The following is a 16,089-nucleotide window of genomic DNA, read 5'->3' as shown; positions in this document are numbered from 1 at the left end:
CCCGAGTCGCCTCGGGTAGACTTTCCTTTGGAGGCCTCTGGTCTCAGGGCTGCCATAGAGCCAGCCAGGTCTCGTCCACAGGGACAGGCCTGGGGCCCAGCTGCTGCCTCCAGGCCACTGCACCCAGAGCTGGAAGCTGGGGCCAGGGGGACTCTCCCCACCACCTGGAAAGGCGAGTGGAGTCAGAGATCACTGGGTGGGTTCAGGAAGGCAGCTTTGCACCTGCACCGTGGGCTGTGACAGGGCCCATGGAGGTGTGGAGTGGAGAAGTGCACTTTTCCCCTTGTTGCCACATCACAGGGCCCCAGCTCTCTGGACTGCTGCCCGGGGAAAAACAATGGACAAGGCAGAAGTTGTTCTCTTAGAGTACTCAGGAAGAGGACGTGGGTGGGAGAAAAGCAAGTACAGAGATGCTTCCAGACTGGCAACGCCTTTACCCCTCAGCCACCTCCTGTTCCCAGGCCTGGGTCCCCTTACTCTGCATCCAGGCTGTTTCCTCTGGTGTCCCCTGGTTGTCGTGGCTGTGCTCATGTGTCGGTCCTGTGGCTAGTGTCCAGCAACTGTGAGTCTGAGGGGACAGAGGGGCAAATCACCCCAGTGTCCCTGGACAGCCAAGTGGGGTGCTTTTACACCCTTCGCCAGGTCTCCTACTTGGTGTACACAGATGAAGTGGGTATGTTGCCTAGAGAATCCCAGGAGTAGTGTGGCCAGCACGAACCCATAGCCCCTCCCTTCACCTGTCCTAGAAATGAGCCACTAAGTGTTTTCTGTGTTGGGGACAGCCCTGGAAGGTGGCTATTGATCTTTGATCTTCCCACTTAAGCTTATCTTTTAAAGTTATTCATACATTTGAAAGGCAGAGTGAGCCGTTCCATCTGCTGGTTCACTCCAAGTGCCCATGATAGCCAGCATGGGGCCAGGGCAAAGCTGAGAGCTGGGCTGCAGGTGGGTGGCAGGAACCCAAATATTTGGCCCCTCATTCACTGCCTCCCAGGCACATGAGCAGGAAGCTGGTGCTAGAACCGGGCATTCTGCTAGGGGATTTGTCTGTCCCCAGCAGTGGCACAGCCTACTACCTGCCCAAGAAGTGCTTCACCTGCCAGAGCCCAAGCTCTGCTACACAAGCTGCCATTCACCCGCGGGGCCTGTCGGGAGAGGGCTGCTTGGAGACACGGATCCCTGTGTTGGAAGGAGGGTACAGTGACAGCTTCTGCTTTGTTTTTGTCAGCCTTGGTGTCTCAGTGTGGGGAGTCCTTATCTTACTGGCAGGAATGGGATGGGCTTCTAGAAGAACTGCCCTGTAGCACACCTAGAATTAAAATGCCTTGGAACCCCAGATGCTGTGGCTGGCGCAGCCCGTGTGTGGATTCTGCAGCCTAAGCTCTTTCCATTCCATCTAAGCACAGCGTTCTGCGCCAGGACTTTTAGCAATGCCATCACACGACCTCACCTGCCACTAGCTCTAGGGCCGTGTCCCTCAGTGACTCCCCAGGCTGCTGTGCAAGTCCCCTCCTGCTAGGTAGTCATCCCCCTTTGCTGGTGTTAGAACTAACGGCTTTTGGTCTCCAGGGAAGTAACACCTACCTTTGGGCAGAATCAAGGATGAAATTTTGGGTTTGTTTGTATTCTGGTTTTCTTGTATTGAGCATATTTTATTTTTCCAATAAGAAAAGTAAAATGCTGACTGCTGCTGTGTGTGGGGGGGGGGGCGGTTCTGCATTGCACCAAGGTGGGTAGTGGGTGGATCATGAAAGGAAGTGCCTGCCCTGCAGTCCCTGCTGGGTTCTCTGGTCAGGTACCAAGTGCTCAGCAGGTACCTGCTGGTGGGCCAGAGAGCCAGGAGCTGGGAATGGCCGCTATCCACACGCTGTTGTGCCTTTAGGGGATTGGTTAGCCATGTTACCACCACGGGCTGAAATGAGCCGATTCTAAAGGCCAGTGGTCTTGAGAGTTGCTTCTGCACCCCATTCCCCCCAGGTTCCCCCTCACCTGCTTCCATGGGGCTGGGGCGTCCAGCAGCAACAGGAGGCTCCCTCTGCTGGATATCCCAGGCCGGTGCATGAGACCAGCTTCCTGCGCCTTGGCCCTCTGCACTTGGAACAGTGCAATCCGCCACTGGGCCCAGTGGATCTGCAGGCACCCGAGCCCAGTTTGCTGGACCTGGGTGGGAGTAGTGGCAGCTCGCTGGACATGCTGCTGGGCTGCTAACGGGGCCTGGGCCTCTGGGACCCTGCAGGAGAACAGCCAGGCCGGGACTCCAGGGCTAAGCCTGTAAGGAATCCTCCCCAGGTAGAGCCCCACACACCTGCCCTTCCTTGGGAGATGCAGGCCTGGTAAGCAGCCTGCACTGGACAAAACAGCGCACAACAGAGACAAGCACCCAGCTGGGAGGCAGAGGGAAGGCAGTGCTGCCAGGCACATTCGGCCTCCCTCCCTGCCCAGCACCACCCTGGCAGGGCAGGTCTGTCCTGCCAAGTTAGCACATGGCCACCCTGCAGTGCAGCACTGCAACTTTGCCAGAAGGTGGCAGAGCTGGGGCTTGATGCCAGGGATAGCTGCAGTGACCAGGGTGACAAATCCCTATCACCTCCAACCTACCCTGTTACCCAGCTGCAAGACATTTCATTACCCCATCCCCAGATGCTCCAGAGCCCAGCATGGAGCTGCTCTCAGACCCCAGGTACTCACCGAGTGCTCAGCGTCTGAGGTGCATCAGTTTTTGCGCTGACGTGGACAGAGTGGGGCGTACACACCCATGGGATCCAATGCAGGGCCACCTGGCTTTGGGCCCCCGTTCTCCCTTCCGCCTGCTGTTGAGTCTCACGGCACCAGCCCAGGGCCTGTCGCCATGCTCCAAGGGCCTGCTGTGGCTGGGTCCCTGGCAGCTGCCTCTCTGCCCAGCCCCACTGCCCAAGGCTTCTCCAGCAGGCCGTGGAGGCCTGCACCATGGGCTGATGCTGGATGCACATGTGGAGTGCAGCTGCCCAGGCTTCCTGCCATGTGGCAAAGGCAGCCCGCAGCATTGTCCTCTGCAGGCCATCCTGGAAGGCTCGCCACTGGGCCTGGAGCACACTGGTGCCCTGCACAGCCTCACACCAGGCCTGGAAGTGGCTGGAAAACAAGAGGCAGAGGAGGGGCCCTGCTGGCTTGACATTCCTCAAGACAGGTGGTGGGACGTTGTGGCCCTGCCCTTTATCCCCAAGTCGGGGTCTCTCTCCCAGCCCTCCTCACTCCCGTGGGTGCTGCTTCTGAGTTGGGAATGGCCAACTCCTCCTCTTCCTCCTCCCCCAGGCCCATTCACCTCCGCAAGCATCTCTGCTGAGCGGCCACCTGCCGCCAGCCCTGGAATGCGACCCTGCGTAGGCTCCGCTGGTGGTGCCGCTCACGCCTCTGGTACCACTCACGCAGTTGCTGCTGTCCTGGGCCAGAGAGACACTGTGGTGCTGCTGGGTGCTCCGCTAACTCCCCTACCTCCAGGCCAGAGAGGGACAGAGGCAGTCCCTTCTGTGTGGGTGTGACTGTCCTGTGACAGGCGTCTGTTACCACACTAACCCAATTCACAGTCATTGGCAGAGGTGAGGATAGTGGTGTTTTCCTTCTTTTTTAAAAATTTTTTGAAAATTTATTGTTTTTATTGGAAAGGCAGATATATACAGAGAGGAGAAAAGACAGAGAGGAAGATCTTCTGTCCAATGATTCACTCCCCAAGCAGCTGCAATGGCTGGAGCTGAGCCAATCTGACGCCAGAAGCCAGGAGCTCTTCTGGGTCTCCCATGTGGGTGCAGGGTCCCAAGGCTTTGGGGTGTCCTCAATTGCTTTCTTAGGCCACAAGCAGGGAGCTGGATGGGAAGTGGGGCCGCTGGGATTAGAACTGGCACCCATATGGGATCCCGACCCAAGCAAGGCAAAGACTTTAACCACTATGCTATCACACTAGACCCTTCTTCTTTTTAAAATCTATGTTTAGGAATCAGAGGAATCTAGATTTCCAAGTTTTCTTTAAAAATGAGGTCTAGTTGGGCCTGGCACGATAGCGTAATGGTTAAGGTCCTCACCTTGAATGTACCAGGATCTTATATGGGTGCCGGTTCTAATCCTGGTAGCTCCACTTCCCATCCAGCTTCCTGCTTGTGACCTGGGAAAGCAATTGAGGATGCCCCAAAGTCTTGGGACCCTGCACCCGCATGGGAGACCCGGAAAGAAGTTCCTGGCTCCTGGCTTTGGATTGGCGCAGCACTGGCCATTGCAGCCATTTGGGGAGTGAATCATCGGGACAGAAGATCTTCCTCTCTGTCTCTCCTCCTTTCTGTATATCTGACTTTCCAATAAAATAAATAAATCTTAAAAAAAAAAAGTCTAGTCAACCCAAACCAACATTTCTACTGCGTAGCAATGGCAGAGGACAGGATGGGACTGCCCAGAGCAGCCCAGTCCTTGGCGGCAGCCTTGTCTAAGGTGTGTCCATGCATGGGCAGCTCCTCCAGTGGTGCCCACTGCCTGGTGTCTATGTCCTGCACGGTGCCCCTGCTCTCCCCTCCCCAGCTCAGAGCTCTGTGGCTCCTGGAGGGCAGGAGATGGTGCCAGCTATGAAGATGATGATGAAGGTGGTTAATACCTCTCAACACCTGAGTTCTAGGCCATGGGATGAGTCCATGAGTTGGAGACAATTTCTCCATTTTACAGAGGAGCAAGCTAAGACTAAGGATGCCTTTCTGGGCCCCAGAGTCCAAGCCCCTCGGTCCTGGGTGGACCCTGCATGCTGTCCCATCTTCATCCTCACTCTGGGCCCTGGAACACGAAGCATGGGGTCTCCCCAACAGACCCTGGCCCTCTGTCCACGGTGGTTCCCCTGCCCCGGGCGGGTCTCAACTCACTCTGACAGCAGGCACGCCAACAGCACAGGGCCCTTCGCACCAGCACCGAGTCCAGCTTCTCAGCCTGCCGTTCGGCCTTTTGCTGCTGCACTAGCCGTCGCCGCCACAGACCCAGTGTGGCCCTGCAGCTCCGTGCACAGGCCTGGCGGGCAGCCTGTTCTCTCCTGGCCCCTTGGGCTGCTGCCCAGTGGCTCCAGCCAAGGAGGACGCTGGGAAGGGGCATGTCCACCCTGAGGACCCAACATCCCCTCTCTTCCCCTCCCCCAACCTCAGCAACAGGGAGGGGCTTGGGGTGACTTCCTGCTGTTTCCACAGTAGAGGAGAGTGGGTTCCTTGGGTTGCAGGGACAGGTGGTGAGGACAGGAAGAACCCCAGATCCAATACCAAGCCCTGGGCTCCCCTTGCCAGCCGTGACCAGAAGGGCTGGCTAATGCCCATGGCAATGAACATCACTGCCCCTTTTCATAGGTAGGCAGACCTGTGAGATGCTGTGCAACTTGCCCCACATGACACGGCCGGCAAGAGCCAGAGCCGGGATTAGAACCCAGGTAGGCCCCTCTTAAGCATCTTAAGCATATGAGGAAATAAAAGAGGGAGCTACCGCAGTTGAAGTCTCCCAGAGAAGAAATGACCTGGCCCTGGCAGCTGAACCAGCAGGAGGCGTCTGGGTCGAAGGTGATTGGGGTGGGGGAGGGGGCGCCCCAGGGATGCAGACTCCCAAAGACCAGGGAAAGCAGAGTACACCTCAGAGTTCACGCTTCCTGGGGATGGGTGCCTACCGCCTCTGAAGGGTGTGTCGGCACCACCTTGCTGCACCCCGAGACTGCTGGGCCCGCACCCACCACAGCAGAAGGCACTGCCCCTGCCGCTGCTGTCCAGCTGCTCGTGGAAAGCCCACCAGGAGGGCAGGGGCGCTGGGGGCCTGGGGAGAGTGACGTGCAGTCCTGGGTCCCTCAGTCCAAGCCCTGCACCTGCTCTCTCCACCCACAGCCCAGTTCGCTCTGCACCCTTGCCCCGTCACCTTCTCCACTGAGGCCTTTCCTCCCAGGATGCTGTGCAGTGGCTCCAGGGCAGGGGCAGTTCGGGGCATGCATATTGGGGTGCCTGGACCCCATGGCCTCCAGCGCCAGTGCCTGAGGATGGCACACATTGTCCGCTGCTGCATGCCATGGAAGAAGGAACTGGAGAGGGCAGGCGAGAACCCAGGTGCTTTCTCATCCCTTGGCCAAGCCAGGTTACCCCAATCCAACTGCTGAGGGCCAAAATGGAGGGACGGGACAGAGCTCGACACCTCCACCTCCCAATCCGGCTGCATGCAGTCACACAGCCCACTGGGGTACAGCCCCAGAGGTCTACCTGTGTGGCCTGGGCTTCCTGAGCCCCCCAGTGACACCTCCTGGTTGATTTCACTACACGTCCAGGGTGGTAAGGGGTCACCACCTTTCCAGGGCTGAGTTAGACCCCAGGCCCACATACACGACCACACCACAACTCCTCCTCCTGCTCAGAGGCCAAGAAAGGCAAACCAAGACCCAGAGAAACTTCATCTCCCCAAGCCCAGAAGAGCAGCAGCTCTGGACTCCTCTACAGCCAGCAGGGCAGCCCCAGGTCCAACACGGGGAGATGGTGGCTATGCCAGAGGACGGCCCTGGGGAGTCAGGACCTCATTCTGAGGCTTGTGGTGTGTTGAATTCTTCTGGAGTTCCAGGGGTCTGCCCAAAGGTCCTGGGGGCCCAAGTGTACCCTGTGAGGGTGGGGATGAGGGGTGCCAGGCTGTGGCTTCGAAAGCCCCTGCAGCTGCTGGCTGCTGTTTCTGCTGGCGCCTAGGCAGGGAAGCTGGTCCCTCGCTGCTTCTCCCCTCTGCTCCCTGTAGCTCTCAGCCTGGGCTAGCAGCAGGGACGGTGGTCTCGTGTCAACTGCGGGACCTCCTAGCTCCTGATTTACAGCATGCTTTCTAGCATGTGGCTGTGCAATGAAGACATGGGGCAGGGGACAGGAGATCTGGCCCCCAACTCTATCTCTGCAGTACTTTGTTCTATGCCTGCTAGCCCCCAGGCACCTGCTGATGCTAAGACAGTAGTGAGGCTGCCACCAGGGGTACACATCAGGCAGGGAGCTGGGCAAGAGGCAACTTCCTCCTGCTGCAGTCATCTTGGTGGGGCACAGTTTTAGGTTCCCAGCTGTTCATGACTTGGTGATTCTCCACTTAATCACTGTTTCTTGGGGACCTGTTGTCTGCAGGGCAGGGAGCAACAGGACACAGCCAGGGCCGTGTGGGACACCCCATATGCCACCCCCTCTAGGCAAACCCTGTTCCCCTTCAGGCAAACCTAGGGTCCCAAGCTCCTAGACACCTACTCAGCCTGCTGGCGCTGGGTCACCGGTGTCTTCCAGAGCAGCAGTGCCCGCTGGAGGGCCAGTCTCCGGCAGGCTTCCTGCAGTGAGACTGGGTCTCGCCCAGAGAGCAGCCTCTGGGGCAGAGCCCCCTCCCCTAGGACCCTGGAAGTAGAGGCTCCTGGGGCTGGGATGCAGAAGGCTGAGTTCCCTGGAAACAGGAGACAGATGAACTCCTCCGGATCCTACACCACGCCCCTGGGCGCTGCCCCTCCCCTCAGCCCCAACCTTCCCCTGTGGGTGGCCTCCCGGATCCTGGCTTCCCTAGAGCTGTGCATTGGCTGTCAGCCTGGTTGCTCCCTCCAGAGCAGGGGCCCAAGCCTTCCAACAGGAAGTGAGCTGGTGATGGGAGGAAGGGTACCAGGTCTACACGCCAGGCAGCCTGCACTCCCAGAAAGCGCCCAGTTCTACCTGCTCCCAGTCTCCGCAAATCCCATGAGGGCTTCAGGGGAAGGGCCCCGGGCCACCCTCCCCCCTGCAGCCACCTGCTCACCTGCCTCCTGCTGGCAGAGGGACAGCAGGGTCACCTTCACACCATCCGAGGCCCGGAGCTGCTTCATCCAGACCCACTGTTGCAGACACACCCTTAGGATCCCTGTCCGGTGGTCAGCCAGGCAGCTTCGGTACTGGGCCCCTCTTTGCACAAACTTCCGCCATGCTCCAAAGCACCTAGGAGAGGCCAAAAAGAAGTCCCCAGATAACGACCAGTGACCAGCTGCAGCCGCCTGCCGCCTGCCGCCTGCCGCCTGCCAGGCACAAACCACCTGAGCCCTTGGGCAAGCACAACCATTTTACTTCTGCAACCTTCACTTTTCTCATCTGTAAACTGAGATTGCTATGCAGACAGCAGGGGATACTGCTTGCTCCAACTGTGACGTTATCACGTCTGGGTGCCTGGATGGCCCCAGCAGCCTCCTACAGGGTCTACTGAACCGGCTCTTGGTCCCTATTTAATAGATTGAAGTGTTCAAGGGCTGGTGTTGTGGTGTTGCAAGCTAAGCTTCTGCCTGTGGTGCCAGCACCCCATATGGGTACTGGTTTGAGTTCTGGCTGCCCTGCTTCCAATTTAGTTGCCTGCTAGCATGCCTGAGAGAGCAGTAAAAATGGTCCCAAATGCCTGGGAAACCTACATGGAGTTCTAGGCTCCTGGCTTTGGTGTGTGGCTCAGCCCCAGCAGTTGGGGCCATTTGGGGAGTGAACCAACAGATGGAAAATCTTTCCCCATCTCTCACTCTATCTGTAAATCTGCTTTTCAAATAAATGAATCTTTTCTTAAAAAGACACATGAGAGGATTGGGGTCAAGGTCCTGACAGCTTCACCCAGGTAGGCAGCAGTGACATTCCTGTGAGCGGCTTCCTGCCACGTCACGGTGAGCATCTGAGGGGTGAACCCCAACAGATTCCTGTCTCACATGAGAAAAAATAAAAAGGCCAGGGAGAGCTATACTGCTAGGCACACAACCTGGTTCCTTAAGCAATGCAAGGGACACAAGTGGAGACATCACAGACCTCGAGGGCTTGGCTAGCTGCCGCCTCGGAGCCTTTCATCTAGTTTTATTGGAAAAAGGCAGAGTCACAGAGAGAAGGAGAGACACAGAGAAAAAATCTTCCATCTGCTAGTTCACTCCCCAAGCGGCCACAACTTCTGGAGCTGAGCCAATCCACAGCCAGGAGCCAGGAGCTTCCTCCACGTGTCCTCCATGGGTGGGAGGGACCCAAGGACTTGAGCCATCCTCTGCTGCTTTCAACGGACAAAAGCAGGGCGCTGGATCAGAAGTGGGGCAGTGGGACAGAACTAGCGCCTGCGTGGGATGCCAGTGCCTCTAGACGCTTGTTCCGCCACAGCCCGTGCCCGTGGACCTTCGTTAACTCTCAAGTTCTATTTTTTAAAAAGATTTATTTATTTTTATTGGAAAGTGAGATGCACAGAGAGGAGGAGAGTCAGAGAGGAAGCTTTTCCTTCTGCTGGTTCACTCCCCAACTGATCATAACAGCCAGAGCCGAGCCAATCCAAAGCCAGGAGCCTCTTCCAGGTCTCCCATGTGGGTGCAGAGTCCCAAGGCTTTGGGCCGTCCTCGACTGCTTTCCCAGGCCACAAGCAGGGAGCTGGATGGAAAATGGGCTTCCAGGATTAGAACCAGCACCCACATGGGATCCCAGAGCATGAATGCAAGGTAAGGACTTTAGCCGCTAGGTTACTGCACCAGGCCCAGTTTTTTAAATTTATTTTTATTGGAAAAAGATCTTCCATTCACTGGCTCACTCACCAAATGGCCACAACAGTCAGAGCTGAACCAGTCCAAAGCCAGGAGCCAAGAGCTTTTCCTGGGTCTCCCACATACAATCTTCAAATTCTAACACCACACACACTGGCCACACAACTGGATATCTGAACACAGGTCAGGTACCTGAATGACAGTCCATTTTTTAGGTATGAGAATGGCACTGTGGCCGTGTTACTGAAAAGAGCCCGTCTTTCTGGAATGCAAGCGAACGTATTTATGGGAGACCATGCGCAGGACACCCAAGAAGCAAATTCCCCAGGAGGCGGGATTCATGGAACTGGTGTGGGGAACAGGCAGTGTGGGGAACCAGGCAGGAAAGTTTGGAAGGAACAGGTGAGCTGGAATTCCCGCCAGACCTGCTTGGCGGCCCCAGACACCCACTTTGTGTCCCAGGATGTACCTACGTCTCCTCTGGGAGCAACAAAGAGGAGATGCCGTGATGGCCGCGTGGGTTAAACCCCACGAGGAGGCTCCATGACAGGCCCGCACTCGCTGGGCTCCCCAGGCTGCACCCCGTTTGGATGCCCCATGGGGCTCCACCCCACCTCCTAGAGGAGGTGTGCAGGGCCCTTCTTTGCACTTGTCCTTCTCAAGATCCCCCTCCCCCAGACCTGCCCCGGATGGTCTCTGTCCATGCGGGATGGTCCACTCCCACACACGAATGTGTCGTCTCTCCCTCTGAAACGAATCCCACTTTCACTGTGCACCGTATCTATGCCTCTGCTTTGAGTTCTGATCTCTGGGGAAGTGGAAGCAAGCAGCAGGAATAGAGGTTAAGATGCCCACAGTATGCTGTGGCTTGGCATCCAGTTCACCTCACTTTTGTGCAAGACAAGAAGGGCCTCAGGGCTGCTGCCGTGGCCCAGTGCACTAATCCTCTGCCTGAGGCTCAAGCATTTCATTATGGGCACTGGTTTGAGGCCTAGTTGATCCACTTCTGATCTGGCTCTTGGCTTCTGGCCTGGGAAAACAACAGAGGTTGACTCAAGGTTGGGCCTCTGCACCCGCATGAAAGCCCCTGGCTCGCAGCTTGGGATTAGCCCATCTCTGGGCATTTGGGGAGTGAAGCAGCAGATGGAAGATCTACCTCTCTGTTTTTCCTTTTTTCTTTTTTTTCTTATATCTCTGCTTTTCGAATTAAGAATAAATAAATAGGGCCCGGCGCGGTGGCGCAAGTGGTTAAGTCCTCGCCTTGCACGCCCGGGATCCCATATGGGCGCCGGTTCTAATCCCGGCAGCCCCGCTTCCCTTCCAGCTCCCTGCCTGTGGCCTGGGAAAGCAGTCGAGGACGGCCCAAAGCTTTGGGACCCTGCACCCGCGTGGGAGACCCGGAAGAGGCTCCTGGCTTCGGATCGGCATAGTATCGGCCCGTTGCGCTCACTTGGGGAGTGAATCATCGGATGGAAGATCTTCCTCTCTGTCTCTCCTCTCTGTATATCTGCCTTTCCAATAAAAATAAATCTTTAAAAAATAAAAAAAAAGAATAAATAAATAAATCTTACCAAAAAAAATATAGAAAGGCCTCAGAATAAGAATATAGCCATGGGTCTGGTGCAGTGGCCTGGTGGCTAAATCCTCAGCTTTCACGTGCCAGGATCCCATATGGCTGCTGGTCCGTGTCCCAGCTTCTCCAACTCCCATCCAGCTCCCAGCTTGTGGCCTGGAAAAGCAGGAGAGGATGGCCCAAAGTCTTGGGACCCTGTTGGCTCCTGGTCTCAGAGAGGCTCAACGTCAGCTGTTGTGTTCACTTGGGGAATGAATCAGCGGAATGGAAGATCTTTCTGTCTCTCCTTCTCTCTGTAAATCTGTCTTTCCAGTAAAAATTTAAAATAAATCTTAAAAAATAATAGGGGCTGGCATGGTAGTCTAAAGACTAAAGTCCTCATCTTGCATGCATGCTCTGGGATCCCATATGTGCGCCAGTTCTAATCCCAGTGGCCCTGTTTCCCATCCAGCTCCCTGCTTGTGGCCTGGGAAAGCAGTCATGAATGGTCCAAAGCCTTGAGACCCTACACCCATGTGGGAGACCCAGAAGAAGCTCCTGGCTCCTGGCTTCGGATTGTCTCAGCTCCAGCCATTGTGGCCACTAGGAGAGTGAATCAGCAGATGGGTGATCTTCCTTTCTGTCTCTCCTCCTCTCTGTACTTCCGCCTTTCCCATAAAATAAATTTTAAATAATAATAATAATGCAACTATAAACATATAAGGATCTGTTCCTTCCCTTGTCAGGTGGTAGCTGTACCCTGTCACATGACTGCTTACTTCTGATCTGTTCCCCCACCTGCTGGGGTGCACAGGGAGGTGGGGTCCAGGCCTCTCCCCAGACCCTAGGCCCTGGCTTGTGTCTCAGGCATGTCACTCCTGGACGGCTGTTCTCATTTCCTGTCTCTAACTTTCTCTTACTAGTGGGCACGGGAGCTGACAAAGGGTTCTCCATGTCCCCCGACCTGCACAGCCAGGCTCTCTGGTGCTTGGGGTCCACAGAGGCCCCTCCAGGCGAGTCTGCACCGGCAAGAGAGTGACCACGCCAGGTCTGGGGGCGTCCCCGGTTGCTTGGAGTCCTCTGTGTGGCCTCTCCTGGGACCGTCCTCCTCTGCATGGGCCACTGCTTCTGATGACAGCACAGGAGGAAAACTGGAGGGAGGGGGAAGAGAGAGAAATGAGAGAGCAAGCACAGAGGAGTGTCAGGACACGGTCCTGCCTGGCTCCCACCTCCCACCTGGCCTCCCCAGCTCTGCAGGGAAGTTAAGTCCAACAATCAATGCCTCCCAGCCAGGGTGGGGAGGGCGTTGTCAGTCAGTGCCTGCAGGACACTAGCGCAGAGGCACGCCTGTCACTCTCTGTCCTCCAGCTGTCACCTCAGTTCTCCAAGGGTCAAGGGTCAAGTGGGTACAGTACCCAGCCCAGGTGACCGCGAGGCTCGAAGGACACAGAGTCCGACAAGTCACCAAAGCAGACACTCAGAAAACCTTCCCGCAGAGGCTCCACCCCCCCTCTGGCCTGGCCTGGCTCTGCCGCTCCACTTCCCAGTGACTTCCTCCCCTCATCTCACCTGTCAGCGGTCGCAGGGCCTGAGGGACCTGGGCTGTGCTGTCCCTGTCATCTGGTCTCTGCCCAGGGCCCGTCACAGTACGCCAGGCTCCTGTCTCCTTCTGCAGGCTCCCTGGGCTAAGAGTGAAGTTGCCCAGTGAGAAGCTGATGCCCAGGGACGCCACTTGGTCCCCTCCCCTGTCTGCCCTGGCCTGAGATGGCTTCTGGACAGTCTGTCTCATCCCCAATGCTCTCGCTTACGCCCATGGATGCCTGCAATGGCCAGGGCTGAGCCAGGTCAAAACAACCAAGGTCTCCAACTACTCGAGCCATCGCCGTTGCCTCCCAGGGCTTGCGTTAACAGGAAGCTGAAATCAGGAGCTGGAGCTGGGACTTGAACCCTGGCACTCCAGGGTTGGTTGGACACGGGCACACTAACCAGCGGGTTAACCCTAGGCCAATGACTATCCCTATTTTGATTTTTTGCAATCAAGCATTAAAATAAATATTGAAAGAATTACTTTAAGGGTTTATTTATTTTTGTTAAAAGCTTGGTCGTGCACCGGCCTCTGCCCTGGCGACTGTCAGAGAAATGACCCAGCAGACAAACACTCTCTCCCTCTCTATCACTCTGCCTTTGAAATAAATCTCAAAAAGGGAAAAAGAAAAATGCAGGGGGAAGAATTCAGGTATTTATAAACACCCTACTGAAGCGCATCCTGGTGCCTCCCACAAGGCGAAGCTTCAGTGCACCTGTTGCTCAGCTGTCCGGCTGTGTGGAGGTCCCTGCAGGCAGCAGTGGTGCACAGCAGCCATGCATCTTTGCCCACAACCACTCCATGCATCCCCACTCTCCAGTGGGGAAGGGAAATGCAGGCCAGCAAGGGCAGGGCTGGGGGTAGGCAGGCCATGCTGACCGGCCTGGGGGTCCCTGCTGACCTGCTTCTCCAGCTGGGTTCCACCACTGGCTGTCCTCCCAGGCAGCGGCTGTGGCCCTGGCCTTTTCCAGGAGGGCATGAGCCTGACCTCGCCTGCATGTGGCCGCTGCTCCTGACGCAACTTGGACGTGGCCGTTGCAGGGCCAGGCTTCTCCACTGGGTTAAGACAGAAGGGGAAGGGGGTTGTCGGTGACAGTCTGATCAGCACCTCCCAAGGGATAAAACTGATGCTTCTGCCACACTCCAAGGCCTTGACCTTCAGTCCACTCTGGACCCTCCTGGGGAAAGTATAGACGACAAGTAAATGGAGCTCTCCCAAGAGGCAGAGCTTTCCCTGGGAGCAAGACACGGGGCCCTCCTAGAACATTCTCTGCCAAGGAGGGTAGGACATGAACGCACCTGCCCATGCTGGCTGGCAACCAGCCAATCAGGAGCAGCAACCACAGAGTGCTCGCCATGTGCGAGGCAGAGTTCTGAGTCCTTGACATTCATTCACTCACTTAACTTCATGGCAACCCCCAAAAGATTGATATTATTATTACCCAATTCTACAGATAAAGAGACTGAGGCATTCATAGGCGAAATAACTTGCCCAAGGCCACATAGCCAGAAAGCAACCAAAGCTGGGGTTTGAACCCACACAGAGCAGGTTCCTGTCAGGACTGATACTGACACGCTCCTCTGCTGAGTCTTGCTGAGATGCGGTCTGGGTATCCTGGGGCAGGGTCGTCCAGGACCCAGAACCTCCTCCCCAGATGTGCCAGCCCTTCAGTTCTTACCTCTGCACCAGAGATCACTGACCTCTTGGAAGCTCCGGGCTAGCAGGGCCTTCCTGTGCCGCTGCCCCGCGGCCTCCAGCTGGACACTTCGCAGCTGCAGTGCCCAGCGCAGTGCCCGCAGGCCTTTCTGCAACAGCTGCCGGCGGACCAGTGCCACTGCCAATGTCACTGCCGCCATCCCCCGTTCTTGCGCCAAATGCTGCCAGGCTTGGAAACACCTGCACAGCAGCTGCCAGCTAGGGACAGACCAGGGCTGATGGGCTGGAGAGTGGCCATGCAGCCTGTCCAGCAATTCCTCGGGGGAAGCCCAGGCCACAGCTAAGATGCTAGCCACAGCCTGGGACGACTTGCCTGGTGTGGACAGTCACACCTGGAAGCCCCAGACAAGAGAGCTCCTGGAGGCAGGGCGGATGTCTCATCTGCCAACAGCCTCAGGAAGCTGTGGCTTCCAGGGCCCCAAACCTGGGAGCAGCCAGGCCCACGTCCCTGGTCCTAGACATCCATAGGAGGGGCCCCATGAGCAGAGGGCCCTCTTCTGTAACTGCTACCACTGCCTCTTCAGGAGCTCTCTCAGGAGGGCAGCCCCTACCCTTGACCCTCACTCCCCTCACCCTCTACCCCATAGCTATGACTTTACCTGGCAGCCTGGCACTCTGGGACTGCAGCACGTGGGGTCTTGCTCTGAGAAAGAGGACAGGCCAGGGGCAGGACTGCCACCGCCAGCCCCAGGGAGTGGAGGTAGGGGGAGAGCATCCCAGCCACTCCCTGCCCAGCCTCCTCCATCCTTTACCTGCAGTGCACTCCTCCGCAAGGCTGTGTCTGGCAGGCAGCAGGACCCAGAAGCTGGCATCTCTTTCTCCCTGCTGGCCTGCTCCCTGAGGACCCCCGCCCCACCTTCTGGCCCATGTAAGGCTCCCTGGGCTGCCCTAGAGAAGGCTGAGGAATGTAGTTTGGGCCCCCCCTGCTGTCTCCTGCCACTCTCTCCTGGCTCTAGGCGTTGAGCAGAGAGGAAGTCCTGCCCAGAGTCAAGGCAAACCCCAGAGAGCCCTTGTATAGTGACCTCAGATGACACTAACTTGCCATGTGCCCTGAGGGCTGGGGGTGAATGTACACAGTCCTTGAGGTCCTGAGGACACCTCTTATCCCAAGAAGTCAGGGCAGGTTGGCCAGGCTGGGGGTGGTCAGGGAGTCCCCAGCCACTGTAGCCCTGGGCATCTCTCCGTGCAGTGCCTGGGGACTCCAGGGATGCTGGGCGTCTGAGACAGGCTGCATGGCGCTCCAGGTGTTGCACGGAGGCCAGCAGCTGGGAAACAGCAGCACATGATGGGGCCTGGGCCTGAGCAGGGCCAGACAGGTCCTTCAGCGTGAGGGGTTCCCCAATGAGCCTAGAGGGTTCACTCTGCTGGCCACACCTCCATCTGCAGCCTGGCCTGGGACGCTCACGGAGTGGGGTACAGCCAGCAGCAGGCCTATAGCCTGGCCAGAGGGTGTCTGTGGCCTGTAGCTGGGACCACCCTCGGCCAGGACACAGACCAGCCGTTGGTCCTCTGGGAAGGGGATTTGCCCTGGATGGCCTGTGGGACCGGAAGCCTCCCTGGGAGGCAGGGCTGCTGAGGTCACTGAATCTCAGGTTGCTCTGCTGGAGACCCAAGGCCCGGGGCTGCACGTTACTCTGCTGCAGGCAGCTTGCATTGGCTGCCAGGCCCATTGCATCCTTCAGGCCCAGGCTCAGTGGGTGCCTAGCGCTGGTCAGGTTAGTCTGGACTGGAGAGGGCTCCTGATACAGCAT

General features: G+C 57.2%; 1 protein-coding gene across 1 annotated transcript in view; it reads right to left on the bottom strand.

Moving 5' to 3' along the window:
* The window catches only part of CUNH1orf167 (chromosome unknown C1orf167 homolog), a 16,432-nt gene extending 343 nt beyond the window's left edge, over positions 1 to 16,089 (bottom strand). Inside the window, exons 1-13 of the mRNA XM_040987601.1 lie at positions 15,437 to 16,089; positions 14,323 to 14,536; positions 13,523 to 13,677; positions 12,606 to 12,721; positions 12,001 to 12,187; positions 7,762 to 7,937; positions 7,233 to 7,419; positions 5,654 to 5,788; positions 4,788 to 5,083; positions 3,302 to 3,419; positions 2,689 to 3,111; positions 1,914 to 2,230; positions 2 to 164 (exon numbers count right to left, since the gene is read on the bottom strand). Of these exons, the coding sequence (XP_040843535.1) occupies positions 2 to 164; positions 1,914 to 2,230; positions 2,689 to 3,111; positions 3,302 to 3,419; positions 4,788 to 5,083; positions 5,654 to 5,788; positions 7,233 to 7,419; positions 7,762 to 7,937; positions 12,001 to 12,187; positions 12,606 to 12,721; positions 13,523 to 13,677; positions 14,323 to 14,536; positions 15,437 to 16,089 (3,140 nt within the window). The remainder of the gene's footprint in view (position 1; positions 165 to 1,913; positions 2,231 to 2,688; positions 3,112 to 3,301; positions 3,420 to 4,787; positions 5,084 to 5,653; positions 5,789 to 7,232; positions 7,420 to 7,761; positions 7,938 to 12,000; positions 12,188 to 12,605; positions 12,722 to 13,522; positions 13,678 to 14,322; positions 14,537 to 15,436) is intronic.

This window comes from Ochotona curzoniae, unplaced genomic scaffold (genome assembly GCF_017591425.1).
Source record: "Ochotona curzoniae isolate NIBS_2020 unplaced genomic scaffold, NIBS_Ocur_1.0 contig_4792, whole genome shotgun sequence".
Classification (NCBI taxonomy): Eukaryota; Metazoa; Chordata; class Mammalia; order Lagomorpha; family Ochotonidae; genus Ochotona; species Ochotona curzoniae.
Note: the sequence above shows the minus strand (reverse complement) of the source record. Positions and strands in the feature narration are given on the sequence as shown.